Source organism: Lottia gigantea, assembly GCF_000327385.1.
Source record: "Lottia gigantea unplaced genomic scaffold LOTGIsca_143, whole genome shotgun sequence".
Classification (NCBI taxonomy): domain Eukaryota; kingdom Metazoa; phylum Mollusca; class Gastropoda; family Lottiidae; genus Lottia; species Lottia gigantea.
Window position 1 is genome coordinate 375,723 of NW_008707672.1, and position 16,478 is coordinate 392,200.

The 16,478-nt window shown below is 33.4% G+C and overlaps 2 protein-coding genes across 2 annotated transcripts; both read left to right on the top strand.

Moving 5' to 3' along the window:
* Positions 1 to 932: 932 nt before the first annotated feature.
* On the top strand, positions 933 to 2,009 carry LOTGIDRAFT_172866 (hypothetical protein; the record flags this gene model as incomplete). The annotated part of the gene is made up of 2 exons (XM_009050049.1): positions 933 to 1,806; positions 1,912 to 2,009. The coding sequence occupies 2 exons, from the start codon at positions 933 to 935 to the stop codon at positions 2,007 to 2,009; spliced, it is 972 nt and encodes a 323-aa protein (XP_009048297.1).
* An 11,121-nt stretch (positions 2,010 to 13,130) lies between these two features.
* LOTGIDRAFT_172867 (hypothetical protein) lies at positions 13,131 to 14,129 on the top strand (the record flags this gene model as incomplete). Its single annotated transcript, XM_009050050.1, has 2 exons — positions 13,131 to 13,926; positions 14,032 to 14,129. 2 exons carry the CDS (start codon positions 13,131 to 13,133, stop codon positions 14,127 to 14,129), a joined length of 894 nt encoding a protein of 297 aa, XP_009048298.1.
* Between the last annotated feature and the right edge of the window lie 2,349 nt (positions 14,130 to 16,478).

Sequence of the window (16,478 nt, forward strand, 5' to 3'; positions counted from 1 at the left end):
ATTGTTATTTCTATAATTTCAGACTGAAGAATGTTTTTATTATTGTTATATCTATAATTTCAGACTGAAGAATGTTTTTAATATTGTTATTTCTATAATTTCAGACTGAAGAATGTTTTTAATATTGTTATATCTATAATTTTAGACTGAAGGATGTTTTTAATATTGTTATATCTATAATTTTAGACTGAAGGATGTTTTTAATATTGTTATATCTATAATTTCAGACTGAAGGATGTTTTTAATATTGTTATTTCTATAATTTCAGACTGAAGGATGTTTTTAATACTGTTATTTCTATAATTTCAGACTGAAGGATGTTTTTAATATTGTTATTTCTATAATTTCAGACTGAAGGATGTTTTAAATATTGTTATGTCTATAATTTCAGACTGAAGGATGTTTTTAATATTGTTATTTTAATAATTACAGACTGCAGAATGTTTTTAATATTGTTATTTCTATAATTTCAGACTGAAGGATGTTTTTAGTATTGTTATTTCTATAATTTCAGACTGAAGGATATTTTTAATGTTGTTATTTATATAATTTCAGACTGAAGGATGTTTTTAATATTGTTATTTCTATAATTTCAGACTGAATGATGTTTTTAATATTGTTATTTCTATAATTTTAGACTGAATGATGTTTTTAATATTGTTATTTCTATAATTTTAGATTGAAGGATGTTTTTAATATTGTTATTTCTATAATTTCAGACTGAAGGATGTTTTTAATATTGTTATGTCTATAATTTCAGATTGAAGGATATTTTTAATATTGTTATTTCTATAATTTCAGACTGAAGGATATTTTTAATGTTGTTATTTATATAATTTCAGACTGAAGGATGTTTTTAATATTGTTATTTCTATAATTTCCGATTGAAGGATGTTTTTAATATTATTAGTTGTATAATTTCAGACTGAAGAATGTGGAAGACTATCAACAGAACTCAACTCTGTACAGGATTATTAATAATATTACTAACAGTGGTATATTTTCATACAACATCTCTCCCACAAATCGGTTTTAGATCAAAGATTCCTTTTAACGACACAGATGTTTTTTCTAATAGAAAGAATAAGTTACATCCAGGGTCAGGTATCCTAGCTACCAGGAATTTTCAGAAAGCTACAAAGTCACTGAAAACAGCAAACAGACGAAAATATTTAATCTACTTTTGTGATAAAAATCGAGGTTGTAATGGATTAGGTGGTCGACAGCATAGTATAACTAATGCCTTCATTTATGCGATGCAGATGGATAGAAGGTTTGGAATCGTCATGTCTACACCCTGTGATGTTCGACAATTTTTTATTCCAAATAAATACAACTGGATTATTCCTGAAAGTAACCTGTTCGGGAAACCATACAAAGTCATCGAGAGAGGGACTGTTTTATCGTTAAACGAAACGACCGAGGTGATTTATTTACGAACTAGTTCTAAAAATTATGTTAACATGTATAGCCAAATCCAGCATAAATTACCCCCTTATCTAAAAGGTGGGACGACACGAAGCCAAATTGTGAAACTAATTTGGGAATATTTGATGAAACCATCACATTACGTGATCAACCATTTAAAAACGCTCGCTTTGCCAGAAAATTTGACTTGTGCGCATGTCCGGATCGGGAGAAGTAAAAATTTACCCAACGATGCACCTAGGAATAATTTAACGAGCGTGCCAAAACTTTGGGATTTTATGGAAAAATTTGACAATACAATATTTGTCGCAACTGACAATATTGAAGTTAGAGATTCAGCACGACGGCGATTCACAAAGCGTTATTTTGATTCCGGGGGTAAGATCGTACACATTGACAGAAAGGGTGCAGACTGCCTTGGGTTCGAAATTTCTGTAATTGATCAAATCATACTGTCAAAGTGTAGTGTTCTAATTACGTCAGGTAGTAGTTTCAGCATGATAGCCGCCTCTATCAGAAATAATTCGAAAGATCTTTATAGATTTGACAGAACAGGTATAAAGCCTTTTAAATTGTCATGAGAAGCAGCTCAAAGCATTGGTGGACTGAGGGGTCGGATCACCTAATGCCCGGGGGGGGGGGGCATTAGGTGATCCGAAATGTATTCGAATTTTATGAATATTTGTTACAGTGAGACAAAGGAACAAGTTGTAAGGGCTTAGTTCCATTTTCTCACAACCAGTTGAGTATCCCAGGAAACTCGTTGGGTATAGGTTCAGATCTGGTTGATGTTTTAAACCAGTGTTTCTCATCCTCAGTGAAATCATTCCTCTCCGAAAGAGTTCTCCCTAATCTATTCATTTCCAAAATAAATCATTTTAAAACGTATATCAATCGAATTATGCATTCAGTGATTAACCATGAATGGATATAATTTAGGGTATTTCTAAATTTTACAATTTTCGAATTAATTTTACCACTTGCACATGAACATTGTAAATGCGAATGAAGCTGTAAAACATTTTTCGATTTAAGTAAAAAATTAATTGATTAGTTGATTCCGAAGAAGTATATATATTATAAGTAATATGATGTCACGAAAGCCCAAAATCTTGTAAAAGGAACGAGTTGAATGCATTCATGAGGACCACACCTTTCTCTTCATTTATATTTCACATTTATAATTATTCGTTTAGAATTCTATCTATATATTTGTCTATATTTAATATTTACTGTTAATAATTGTATTCAATTAAAGCATATTTTTATTATGCATTCTATTTGTTTTTTTTTTCTTTTTGGGGAGGGGGGGGGGGGGGACGGGGTGTGGGGGGTTGTAGTATTGATAAATTAGATACCCCAACCAGCTTACTGTGTATAGCATTATTGTCTTATATATATAATAGGGACGCAAAATGAAAATAGGTCAGTCGCATAGCGCGTAACTCTGAATAACAACTCTACAATGATATATTGAGAACTAGTTTAAAAGTGGTATTTTTCTATATCACTCTAGAATTGATGTATTGAGTACTATTTTAACAGTGGTATTTCTATATCACTCTACAATTGATGTATTGAGCACTATTTTAACAGTGGTATTTCTATATCACTCCACAATTGATGTATTGAGCACTAGTTTAACAGTGATATTTCTATATCACTCTACAATTGATATACTGAGCACTATTTTAACAGTGGTATTTCTATATCACTCCACAATTGATGTATTGAGCACTAGTTTAACAGTGATATTTCTATATCACTCTATGATTGATATATTGAGCACTATTTTAACAGTGGTATTTCTATATCGCTCTACAAATAATGTATTGAGCACCATTTTAACCGTGGTATTTCTACATCACTCTACAATTGATGTACTGAGAACTATTATAACAGTGGTATTTCTATATCACTCTACAATTGTAATCTTTTTAATTAGAGAGCGCACGCTTATTTCCGTTTAAAGTGGGCCTGGCCCAAATCACAGAACGCCAGTGTAAACAGACGTTTTGATCGTAGCCAGGCACCGATGCGGGGCCTAGTGTAAAAGGGATATAAGACTATACTATATAAGCTGATTTTTAACTTGTCTTTAAAAATAAGTCAACAATATTTGATTTACCAACAAATTTGAAAAGAAAATTTTTATATTTTTAAATAATTGCTAACAGAAATTGTCTTTACACCAATGAGTAAAACTATCGATCTGAACTGAAAGGGACACGCTCATTATCTGTCCGGCCAATACTCTTAGAAACGGGATTTCTTAAAAGTAATAATTTTCACAGCTCACCGTCGAAATTTGAGCCTCCAAAGCCACTTGTGTCCAGAAGTATCCGCGTTAAAATGACGACTAGTTTTTTCTTGACAATATGTCACATAATATAGAAGAGATATTTATAGAAATAGAAAATGAAATTTCGAGTTTAATGTATATTTAAAGGGGTTTCCGTACATTTCTTGTATTATATTCAAGACCTAAATTAACCATAGAAATTGGCGACTGTTCCCCTTTAATATGTGCTGCTTTTAATGAATTCAATGATCATTGTCACACCTCTTTTATTACATCAACCGTGTTTATTTCATTGGTGGCACCAGCCTGATAGAACCGTAGTACAAATAGGAGGCAGACTGACTTAATCGAGACAAATTCCGTGGTTCAACTTTCGGAAATATGCAGTTTTGGAAACAGGTGATTTTTATATCTATGAAGGAGACTTGTTTAGTTCTGACAAATTTTAACGGAATTTTATTATATGAATTCACAACTTCAACATAAATATAAGAGTGTTATGGTTTGAATGAAAATGCTACACTTAATTAGGGTCCTTATTTATTATCAAGGAGAAGATTGTTATTGTATTAGAACCAGTTTATGAAGAATCTAGTCAGGTTCGGTAAAGAGAGTGTATGAATTGACGACATGTGGTAAAACTCAAAATTCGTAATCTGGTATGCAATTATTATTTCACAATACTCATAACAGGACAATAATACGAGCTATTATCAACTGGAAATAGTGCAAAAAGCAAACACCATATGAACCTTAAATAACCAGAACTATTTTAAAATCATTAAGTACCTTCAAATAATCCTATAAATTTCTATCTTCATTGGTAATAGGGCTCAAATCTTTTTTCTGACACTAAGATGAGATAAACCGAATGGATTGTGAAATTTTTTAATAAGTGTTTGATTTTGCATTTAATATTTCTTATACCCATAACTTTTCTCAATCCTTTGATCTTTAAAATAGGTTATTATCCGGCACACCTAAACTTTTGGTAATACACCTCCGCTTTTTACCATACACCTACACTTTTGCTGAGTATCTGAAAAATTTAGGTTTGCCCCAAATATGGCGGAATGCAATAAAATGCAGAAAATAAGCACATTACAAGGCTCGCCAAATCCTATTAATCCATTGTGTATATTTTCGTAGAGAATCAAGCAGCAAAAAAATGTTAACGGTCTTCTGATTCCAGTTGACATGGTAAAATAATATTTTCTGTTTCTGTTATATAGATTAGATATAAAATAAGATAAGATTCGTGTCAAATTCTTCCACAAATGGTTGTTATTGAATGTAAAACCAAAATCGTAATCAAGTTTGCAATCATGCAGCTTTTATCTTCAAAACGTGATGGGAACTCATTGTTTTTTCTTATATATATATTTATTTAGTGAATCATAAAAATATCACATACAATTTAATAGTTAAAAAAATCCATTATTCAATAATAAAGCGGTGTTTTTCATCAACATACGTCTTTGCACAATGTAGTTTTTAATCGGTCTTTAAGCTTTTAAAGGGTTCGAAAGACGGTTATTATAGCATCTGTATGTGGTTATTCTATAGAAAAACTTGACCAGATAATGATGACACTATATTAATTATATCACGAATACCAAATGACTTTTCAGTGGTAAGAGACGTCAAAACCTGGTCATATCTTTTCGGAATTACAGGAACTCCGTACGCCGGAAGGGAAAACATGTTTGTTATAACCTCACTAGAAATGAAACCTAATTGTAGTCTTTGATTTTACAGAATGTCAGCAATGTTGATTTTGATTTTATTGCTGCTGTTTATCATCAATATTCGGTGTTCACATTTGCCGTTAAACACAGAGGGACGGGTTGATGAGATAATCTCTTCCTATTTTTACTGTGGATTTCCTTACGCGGGGATTCTCTCATTTCTACAAGTATATCATGATATCGACATTGGCTACAGACAACTTCAGCGTAGACTTAAAGCTCTTGGATTGCGACGAAATGGCGAAAAGCAACCAGTGAACTTATGATGCAATTGAAAATTAGTTGAGAAATGGATCAAGGGATATCGGATATCGCACGATGCATTTACGAATTAGACAAAAATATCACACGTGAATGTGTCATGACAATATTACGGCATCCTTATCCTGAGGGTGTGTACCACAGGCGACGAAGACGTTTACATAGACGTGAATATAGCGTCCCCGACCCGAGCTACATCTGGCATATTGATGGCTGGGACAAGTTAAAACCCTTTGGACTGTGTATCCATGGTTGCATAGATGGATATTCCAGGAGAATTATGTGGCTGGAAGTATCTGCGACTAATAACGATCCTTATTTTGTATGCGAGTACTTCGCCAAATGTGTACAAATTGTTGATGGTGTGCCGACAAAGATAAGATCTGACCGTGGAACGGAAAATGTAAATGTCGAATTAATGCAGACTGTTTTGAGAACTATGAATAATGGTGACCAGTTAAATGCCAGTGCATCGTTTTTGTATGGTAAATAAATATGGAAGATGGTTCCTTAAAAACAACATTTCTGAGATAATTATATGCTGGCAGTAAAGGAATCAACCATAATGGTTTTCCCCTGAACTTCAATATTGAAATTTGATTAATCCCACTGACTATTACCTCTCAAAGCGAGATGGCGGCAAAGCCATACTCAGAATATGATAATAGTGGCAAATTCTGTTGTGTAAAATATCAGGAACTTTAGCTTGATGCTTTCTGACAAAAGCCCTGTAGTACCAATAATATCGAAAAATCTTTGTTATTCCGGAATCTCAAAATACCTACTGAAATTTATCAAACCCTGTGATTGAACAATATTGGGATAATAAAATAATGGCTGATTCACAATAAGATTGTAATCATCAGAATAAACCCGATTACCATAATTGATCTTATTCCATGCAAGAAGGATCTCACGATGGAAAGATGGAAGCGATGACAATAGTCTTGAACTATATTTTATAAACAACAGTTCATACGACAATGCAAGACCATTAGACCGCTTCAGAAAATAAGTCATAAATAGCTTCCAAGTGGCATCAATATCAGGATTCAAATATTTAGCTCACCAATTTAATCTAAAAGAGTCACATCGAATTGATATTAAAGGGATGTTCACCTTTAAGTCTTTCACCCAAAACAGTTGAACATTTAATGAATCCTGTATTGTTTTTGCCCAAAAAAAAACCCTTCTGGTATATAGTAACATTGAATTCATCACATACCCAATCCAGAATTTTAATAATCCTAGCTACATACCACAAGAGTGAAAAATAAAGTGTCTGTAGAATAACTGCTTTGCCTCAAAGACTACATACCAATAACACGTTTGAATTTTGAAACATCCCAATTTAGATGCTGACAACTACTTTTATTTGGATCCTAATGAACCTCAAGTATAAGAATACTATCAGTAAGAATTTTCAAAGGCAGACTTAAATCAAAGGCAGAGCAGGAGGCATTACCCGTAACAAGCAATTCAGACTTTTCAATATTGACCTTTGCGCCAGATAAATTACAATATTTCTAAATGAAATCGAAAGATGCATTTACAGAAGCTAAATCAGACAAGGTTAAAGTCATGTCATCAACATGTTGGTAAATTAATGAAATCCTATCAGAGACTGGAATCGGGATTCCTTTCATATCTACATTGGATTTTATATGTGCATTAAGACGCTCTGCAGATAGAACGTAAAGACGTGCAGCAATAGGGCATCCTGTAAAATATTGAAATCCCCCCACATTTCATTGTAGATGAGAGTTCATCGCCACCAACAACATTTTGAATAACTTTAAGATAACAATCACCAAGAACATCCCAAAATTTGATAAAAAAAAACTCGACTGTCTCAATCCATCAAGCCCCTAGACATGCCTTTTAGGGCGTTGTAAAGCTCATCCTTAGTGAAATCGCCATCACAGTATTTGGAGAATTTAGAAAGAGGACTAACCGAACACTTGTATTTGGAACACTAGCATTCTTGGCATAAAGCGCCGAATAGAATGTGCAAACAGCTTCCAAAATACCAAAAGAATCGTTGACACCATCAGCAGTCAAAAGTTCTTTAACCAAATTTTACAACTTCATTGTCGAAAACACAGTGCAATAACCTCCCATCAATATCTAAATATTCACAAGAAACATATTTTGCATAAAATTTTGATACTAGAATAGCACAGCCACGACGACCAGTCGAGTGAGACTGATTACAACAGTAAAACATAATACCGTCTCACAAATGTTTGAAATCCCGAATAAAAGTTTCATTCCAGAAGGTTTCCTGGAGACACAGTTTATCACAGGAAAGGGATTTCGCCATATTAAATACATCTGCCATCTTTGAAACACTCTTTAAACTTCTTGTATTTAAAGATAAGAGTATCATGAAAATTAAAATAAATAAGTTTATAAACAATTTATTGTACATCGTTCGGACACCACTTTAATTTCCTCCTGACTTTCCTTTCTTGTCTTCCCCTTTCGTTTCAGTGGAATTTTCCTGGACCGGAGTGAAATCTGAGACCTAGAAGCAGTGTCTTTGTCCCTCTTTCCAGCTGCCGAAACGCTTAATCTACCTTCATCCATACCAACACCTTCTGTCATCTCCATAACTTCATCATCATCAGTAAACTGATCTTCAGCATCAACACCATGTTCAAAAACACTAAGGAAGTGAATCTAATTCTTCTGCACCATTTACATCAGTACATAGTTCATTCTTATCTTCAACTTCAGACTTATCTTCAACTTCAGACAACCTATCTGTCGCTTCAATACGTGACACATTAGCATCCACAATAGAGTTGTCGGCTATAACATCGTTTGTTTTATTAGGAACGACAGTGGCACCAACTTCCCATACAGCCTTGGGTTGACAAGAACATCTAATTTTACTTCTATCACAATATGGATGAACACAGTTAGTCCTAATATGACCTCTTTCACCACAGGCCCGACATTGACGAGTTGGGCGCTGTGCATTTAAATGATTTGGGGATACACATTTTTAATCAACACCAGTCTCGGTTTCAAAGACAACTGAATGAGGCAAAGAAGATATACCAGTAGGGAAACGCACCTTCATGTACCTTGTTTCATCATAAATATCACCATTCTCATACTGTCTTCTATGAAGACGACCCTCCAACTCAACTTTCAATTTTCAAGCTTATTCATGATCGCCCCTAAGGCGCAATTTTCCGTACTTTTATAAAATATTTCGTTTTAACGAATTGATTTTTCGTTTAATTATTTCATTAAAATGAAATAATTATTTCATTTTAATTAATTATATAATATTATTTCGTTTAAACAAATTAAATATTTCGTTTAAACGAATTAAATATTTCGTTAAAACGAAATATTTTATAAAAGTATGGACAATTGCGCCTTAGGAGCTCCGTAGGACATCACTTTTACTCTCGAATTCGTAAATTTAATCAGTACAGGCTCATCTTTAATGATACAGTAAGACTCAACAAACCATCTTGCACTTTCAAAATCTGTTATTTCCTAATTATCACCTGAACGGGTTACACAGGACAGCATCCGACCCAAAAATATCCTTCACAGTTTGAATGACGTCAGTTGCTGTTATAGTTAGCTTATCATTCACCGGAACAATAGTGATAATTCTAGAATTTTGAAATAAAAACTTGAATTTCCACCCGGGTGAAAATTAATTTTCATCAAGATGATAATGTCGCAGCCCCAATCTGAGAAGGTAAAATGGGACTCGCTACGGATTCGGGTCGAAGGATGGAATAATTACAGATACAACTTATATACATTTATTACACATCTACATCAACTACTCGCTTCACGCACGTCCGAAAAATACCACATGGACAAATTAGTCGCCGATCTGTATCGGAACAATATACCACCTTACTAACTTAATTACACCATTTAATGAAATATATAAACGAAATATAGCTATACCAGAAATAATTTATTCCTATTAGCTATAATATCACCAATAACCGTCACGTTGTTATAAATTGTATCACGTGGACCAAACTCCCCTGTGTAAAAGATAAAAACAAAACACACCCTGTCACAATAATTCTCGAATTTTGAATTAAAATCTTGTAATTGCACCTGGGTGAAAGTTACGGGTGGAATTTCAAGTTTATAATTCAAAATTCTAGAATTATCACCTGGGTACCACCGTACAAAACAAAGACCGGATGCAAACTAGATATAGACGGATTTTGAACACATAAATATCCAAATTCAACTGTAAAGAACCAATATCCATTCGAAAACCATAATTGGAGGCCAAAATCCTTATTAAGCTTGCAACCATGCGGCTTTTATCTTAAAACGTGATGTGAACTCATTGGTTCACCCATTATTAGTATCCGACAATCGGAACATCACTGTTTACATCCGAGTGTAATGACACAATACTTTGGTTTGAATAATGTATGAACATGATGCAAAATTATCCCCACATATTTGTAAAATAGTAAGTTATGTATCCTGTGTACTCAGATGTCTTTGGAATAAATAATCACATTTATAATTTACTGTGCTCATTCTTTGTTTTTTATTTTAGATCATCGTCTCGGTTTGAACATATCGCTCGTTTTCAATTAACGAATTATATATACCCGTTCTTATCAGTGCGCTTTATTTCGTAAGATTTAACTTTAATTTTAGACATAAAAGTTTTGTTCTTTGTTTGACAAATCCCATTTAGATTATTCAATTTGAAAGGTAGAATGTAGAAGTATCAAAGTGAACTCAACTTATTACAGATATATTACAAGCTGTTTGGAATTGTAAAAAGGTTTTTCTCAACTTCTCATGTGTATCGATGGCAATTCAAATTTTCAATCAGAGGTCTGTGGTACCATTTAACGTTACTATCGCAAAATATGCTCAAATCGTAAGACACTTGCCGATAGTATCGCCATTTAACGCTTAGTTGACTATTGGGATATCTAACCAATGGGAGGACACCAAACTATAGATGGGCTCGTATTAAGACTGTCAACAACTTAAGTCTTGTATTGGATCAGAAGGTTAGAAAATAATTATTCAACAGAATTTAAGGTGAATTTACACGAATTCGAACCATAATAAGGAAACTCTATTCATTTGAAATAGGAAGGAAATAAAGGTAAGTAATTATTTTATAAATTGGGTGAATTCAACTTTAAAATAGACAACAAAATTCTATTATTTTCTTGTCGATTGCTCATACCCCAATTTGACCAAGGATTGTATTTTCCAATCAGCCCGATCTTTACCAGATTATCCTGGATGATTTATTTTTTATGAACGGCACGATTGTCGTTTTGCATCGCCTCAAATCGACCCATTTTCTTGCCCGATTAAGTCCCAACCATTGGATATTGCTGGAGGGACGAATCCACGTGCGATCGATTTTGCGTAGGTACACAGCAAAGGCCCTGTAGAGACCCACATATCACCGCAAGTGAGCAATCTTGCTACGTTGATCGGTCGAGAGTGGCCAAATTAATGTAGCCGAGGGGTTAACAAAGGGAGCTACAGAAAATCATCGGACGGCCTTTTGTCGTTCAAATGTGCTTATGAGAAATTTTCCAAGGATTGTTTTGTCCCTGACAGTACCGGCCATTGTTTGGTCAATCGACCGCATTTTTGCCCCCAAAAAGTCAAGAACTTGCGATCACTCTCGTCTGGAGCGATCGTCTCAGTTCTCCGATAGTCGTTTATCGAAATGTGATCGGCAACTGTTTTTAAACATATTTTACGTCTTAGTTGTCTGAAGTTCACCTTGTCTTGTCTTGTCTTGTCACCTCTTGGGCTTTTGGTTTAACCTCTAGCACTTTCGAGCGGATATCGAGCAGAGTATAAGCTAGATCCTCAGACGACCGTGTCTGCAAAGTGGCCAAAATCGTCCAAAGATAGGTCACTTGTTCACGGGAAGCAGACCTCCATCAGGTCTTTGGATTGTACTTTCGGGTACTTGCGCAAACTTCCGCGTACCAGAAACGAGTCAGTTGTGTGGGAACTTCCATGATTACCCCTACCCCACTACTAATGCTGTCAATCGGAGTCCTCTATATGCAAAATGAGACCTAACGAAAAACCTAAATACTACTATTACCCCTACCCATGTCATGGTCTATTGGTCGGTATTCAGTCGGGTACAATTATAGGTATCGATTATAGGCGATCCAGAACGATTAGAGACGTTTCAGGACGACAAAGGATTTAATTCATCGGGAACAACCGTGTACCCTCCATCTTGAAAAATACAAATTATCTGAAACGTCTCAAGAACACTAATGTCTGGAAACTAGATATAATTATTGTTTTCGAATAAAATTTCAATAATCAAAACTTGCAATACACACTCCAAGTATTAGATGAAATCTAGTACAAACGTTTCATTATCTGTAAGAATTTCAGCAGGCCTTCAAATTAGCTACAAACATGGTTGGATGTTGGTGGGGATTACGTGAGTAACAAAGACAGATAAAAACGCCATCTGATGATTAACCTTAAAGTTAACCCAATGAGGCAACTTGCTTCGAGGGGCGTACTCCCCCATGCTACCCTATATCTTGAAATAGTCATGTTTATTTTATATGTTTTATTTTAATTATGTTTCGTGTCTTAGATGTCTTTGATGGTGTTAGCCAGATCGGGGCATATTTTCTTTAGTCTATTAAACAAAACTATACAACAGAATCCCTCTATCATCCAAGTCATATCGTCTTATGTAGAGATTATAATTTTTGTTCATGACATTTCGTAAGTTTAACTGATGAATATATAGACTTGTTTGAGACTTTAAATTTTATGTCCATTTTTTTTTTAAAAGTATGTATCTATAGTTTCGTTTCTTTCTTTATCATTATATGAATAGTCTGTATCCAACTTGAGAATAAAAACATATTTATACCATAACTCAAGCATGAACAAACCGACAATACACTATATATTTGTAAAGAGATTTTTCTGGATATTCAATTTCAATTTTAAAAAAGATTCAGGTTAAGTTTGGGGGGATGTGATGTTTTTAATGATTTGATGTTAGTCGTGCCAAAAAATAGAAATACAAGTTTACCTAGACAGACGTAGTTGGTATACTATATATAAACAATAGAATCATTATAAACTTCGTTCACTGAAGACTTAATTAAGTCTATTTATAGTACCGACTGCAATAAAATAACTGATTAGATACATAGATACCTTACTAAAACCTGAATATCGATTTAATATTGTTATTTCTATAATTTCAGACTGAAGGATGTTTTTAATATTGTTATATCTATAATTTCAGACTGAAGGATATTTTTATCTTTGTTATTTCTATAATTTCAGACTGAAAAATGTTGACGACTATCAAGGGACTCTGTGCAGGATTTATAATAATATCAATAACAATGGTATATTTTTATACAACACCTCCAGTGTCAGGTATCCTAGCTACCAAGATATTATACTACGGACCCCAAAATTATGCCACACCAGTTTTAAACCATGGAAAAAATTTCCAGAAAGCTACAAAGTCGTTGAAAACAGCACACAGACAAAAATATTTGATCTACCTTTGTGATAAAAATCGAGGTTGTAGTGGATTAGGTGGTCGACAGCAGGGTGTAACTTACGCCTTCATTAATGCGATTCAGATGGATAGAAGGTTCGGAATCATCATGTCTTCACCTTGTGATGTTCGACAATTTTTTATTCCAAATGAATACAACTGGATTATTCCTGAAAGTAACCTGTTCGGGAAACCATACAAAGTCATCGAGAGAGGGACTGTTTTATCGTTAAACGAAACGACCGAGGTGATTTATTTACTAACTGGTTCTAAACGTTTTGTTAGCATGTATCGCCAAATCCAGCATAAATTACCCCCTTATCTAAAAGGTGGGACGAAAGTAGGCCAAATTTTAAAACTAATTTGGGAATATTTGATGAAACCATCACACTACGTGATCAACCATTTAAAAACGCTAGCTTTGCCAGAAAATTTGACTTGTGCGCATGTCCGGATCGGGAGAAGTAAAAATTTACCCAACGATGCACCTAGGAATAATTTAACGAGCGTGCCAAAACTTTGGGATTTTATGGAAAAATATGACAAAGTCAATACAATATTTGTCGCAACTGACAATATCGAAGTTAGAGATTCAGCACGACGGCGATTCACAAAGCGTTATTTTGATTCCGGGGGTAAGATCGTACACATTGACAGAAAGGGTGCAGACTGCCTTGGGTTCGAAACTTCTGTAATTGATCAAATCATACTGTCAAAGTGTAGTGTTCTAATTACGTCAGGTAGTAGTTTCAGTATGATGGCCGCCTATATCAGAAATAATTCGAAAGATCTTTATAGATTTGACAGAACAGGTATAAAGCCTTTTAAATTGCCATGAGAAGCAGCTCAAAGCATTGGTGGACTGAGGGGTCGGGGATCGGGGGGGGGGGGGGGGTGTTGAGGCAATGTATCATAATACTTTTACAAATGTATTCTAATTTTATGGAATATTTGTTACAGTGAGAAAAAGGAACAAGTTGAAAGAGCTTAGTTCCTTTTTCTCACAACCAGTTGAGTATCCCAGGAAACTCATTGGGTCGAGGGTTCAGATTGATGTTTTAAACCAGTGTTTCTCATCCTCAGGGAAAACATTCCTCTCCCTAAACTATTCATTTCCAAAATAAATCATTTTAAAACGTATATCAATCGAAATATGCCTTCCACGATTAACCCTAAATGGATATAATTTAGAGTGTTTCTTGCATAAGAACATTGAAAATTCGAATAATGCTGTAAACAAAGTCATTTTGAAAAACATATCAATTTAAGTACATATTTTGTGTTGATTGGGAAGAAGTATATATATATCAAGTAATATAATGTCACGATAGCCCACAATCTTGTAAAAGGAACGAGTTGAATGCATTCAGCACTATTTTCAGACTGGCATTTCTATATCGCATTACAATTGATGTATTGAGCACTATTTTAACAGTGGTATTTCTATATCATTCTATAATTGAGGCATTGAGCACTATTTTAACAGTGGTATTTCTATATCACTCTACAATTGATGTATTGAGCACTATTTTAACAGTGATATTTCTATATCACTCTACAATTGAGGCATTGAGCACTATTTTAACAGTGATATTTCTATATCGCTCTACAATTGATGTATTGAGCACTATTTTAACAGTGGTTTTCTATATCTCTCTACAATAATTGATGCAATGAGCACTATTTTAACAGTGGTATTTCTATATCGCTCTACAATTGATGTATTGAGCACTATTTTATCAGAGGTATTTCAATAATGTTCTACGATTGATGTATTGAGCACTATTTTAACAATGGTATTTCTATATTGCTCTACAATTGATGTATTGAGCACTATTTTAACAGTAGTATTTCTATAATGCTCTACAATTGATGTATTGAGCACTATTTTAACAATGGTATTTCTATATTGCTCTGCAATTGATGTATTGAGCACTATTTTAACAGTGGTATTTCTATATCACTCTACAATTGATGTATTGAGCACTATTTTAACAGTGGTATTTCTATATCACTCTACAATTGATGTATTGAGCACTATTTTAACAATGGTATTTCTATATTGCTCTACAATTGATGTATTGAGCACTAGTTTAACAGTGGTATTTCTATATTACTCTACAATTGATGTATTGAGCACTAGTTTAACAGTGGTATTTCTATATTGCTCTACAATTAATTCATTGAGCACTATTTTGACAGTGAAATATTATTGTATATCATTGAAAAAGTATCTTTATTATAATTTACTTTAAAAATAATATTTTATTGTCACCTTGTGTAAATAAAGCCTAAGAATTTATAGTGTTTTGTGTGTATTTCGATTCATATTATGTCAATAACTTAGGTCTTGTATTGGATCAAATGGAAGAAAGCTAGAAAATAATTATTCAACAGAATTTAAGATGAATTTACACCAACGGAAACACTATTCATTTGAAATTGGAAGGAAATAAAGGTAAGTAATTTTTTCATAAACTGAGGGAATTCAACAATAAATTAGACAACAAAATTATATTTTCTACTCTATCGATAATCCCCCATCATACACCGCACCGGACACTGTATATCGACTATTCGCGACTTAAGTCACTTTATAATTTTATCTCAAGGGAGAAAGTGTATCTTTGTACCTTACATAGTTTCCAGAATCAGATCACTTAGTTGGTAAAACAAAGTTTTAATTTAAAACATACAACTGATACCAAGTCAATACAGGAATAATTGTAAGCCAACTTAACAATAAAAATATCAACTATCTTATACTATAATTCACGATTGAAGAGCTAGAATATAATTTGTTAAAAAATAAAGAATGAATACATATTTCCTCTTGATTTCAATCAATACAATATATATTTAGTCAAACCACAACCAATTACAACGTTTTTCAATTAATTTTCTCGAAAGGATTGTAAAGAGATTTTCTAAATTAAATCGGAAACACTGCGTCAATTTACAACATTTCAATTTTCAAAAAGATTGAGATTGAGGTAGATGTGATGCTTTCTGATATGTTTTAAAAATAGTGTATAAAAACGACTAGTCATGTAATGAAAGTGTTTACCTTTTAATAATTTAATGTAAGTCGTGCCAAAAAATAAAAATACAAGTTTACCTAGACAGACGTAATGAGTATACTATATATATACAATAGAATTATTATCAACTTCGTTCACTGAAGACT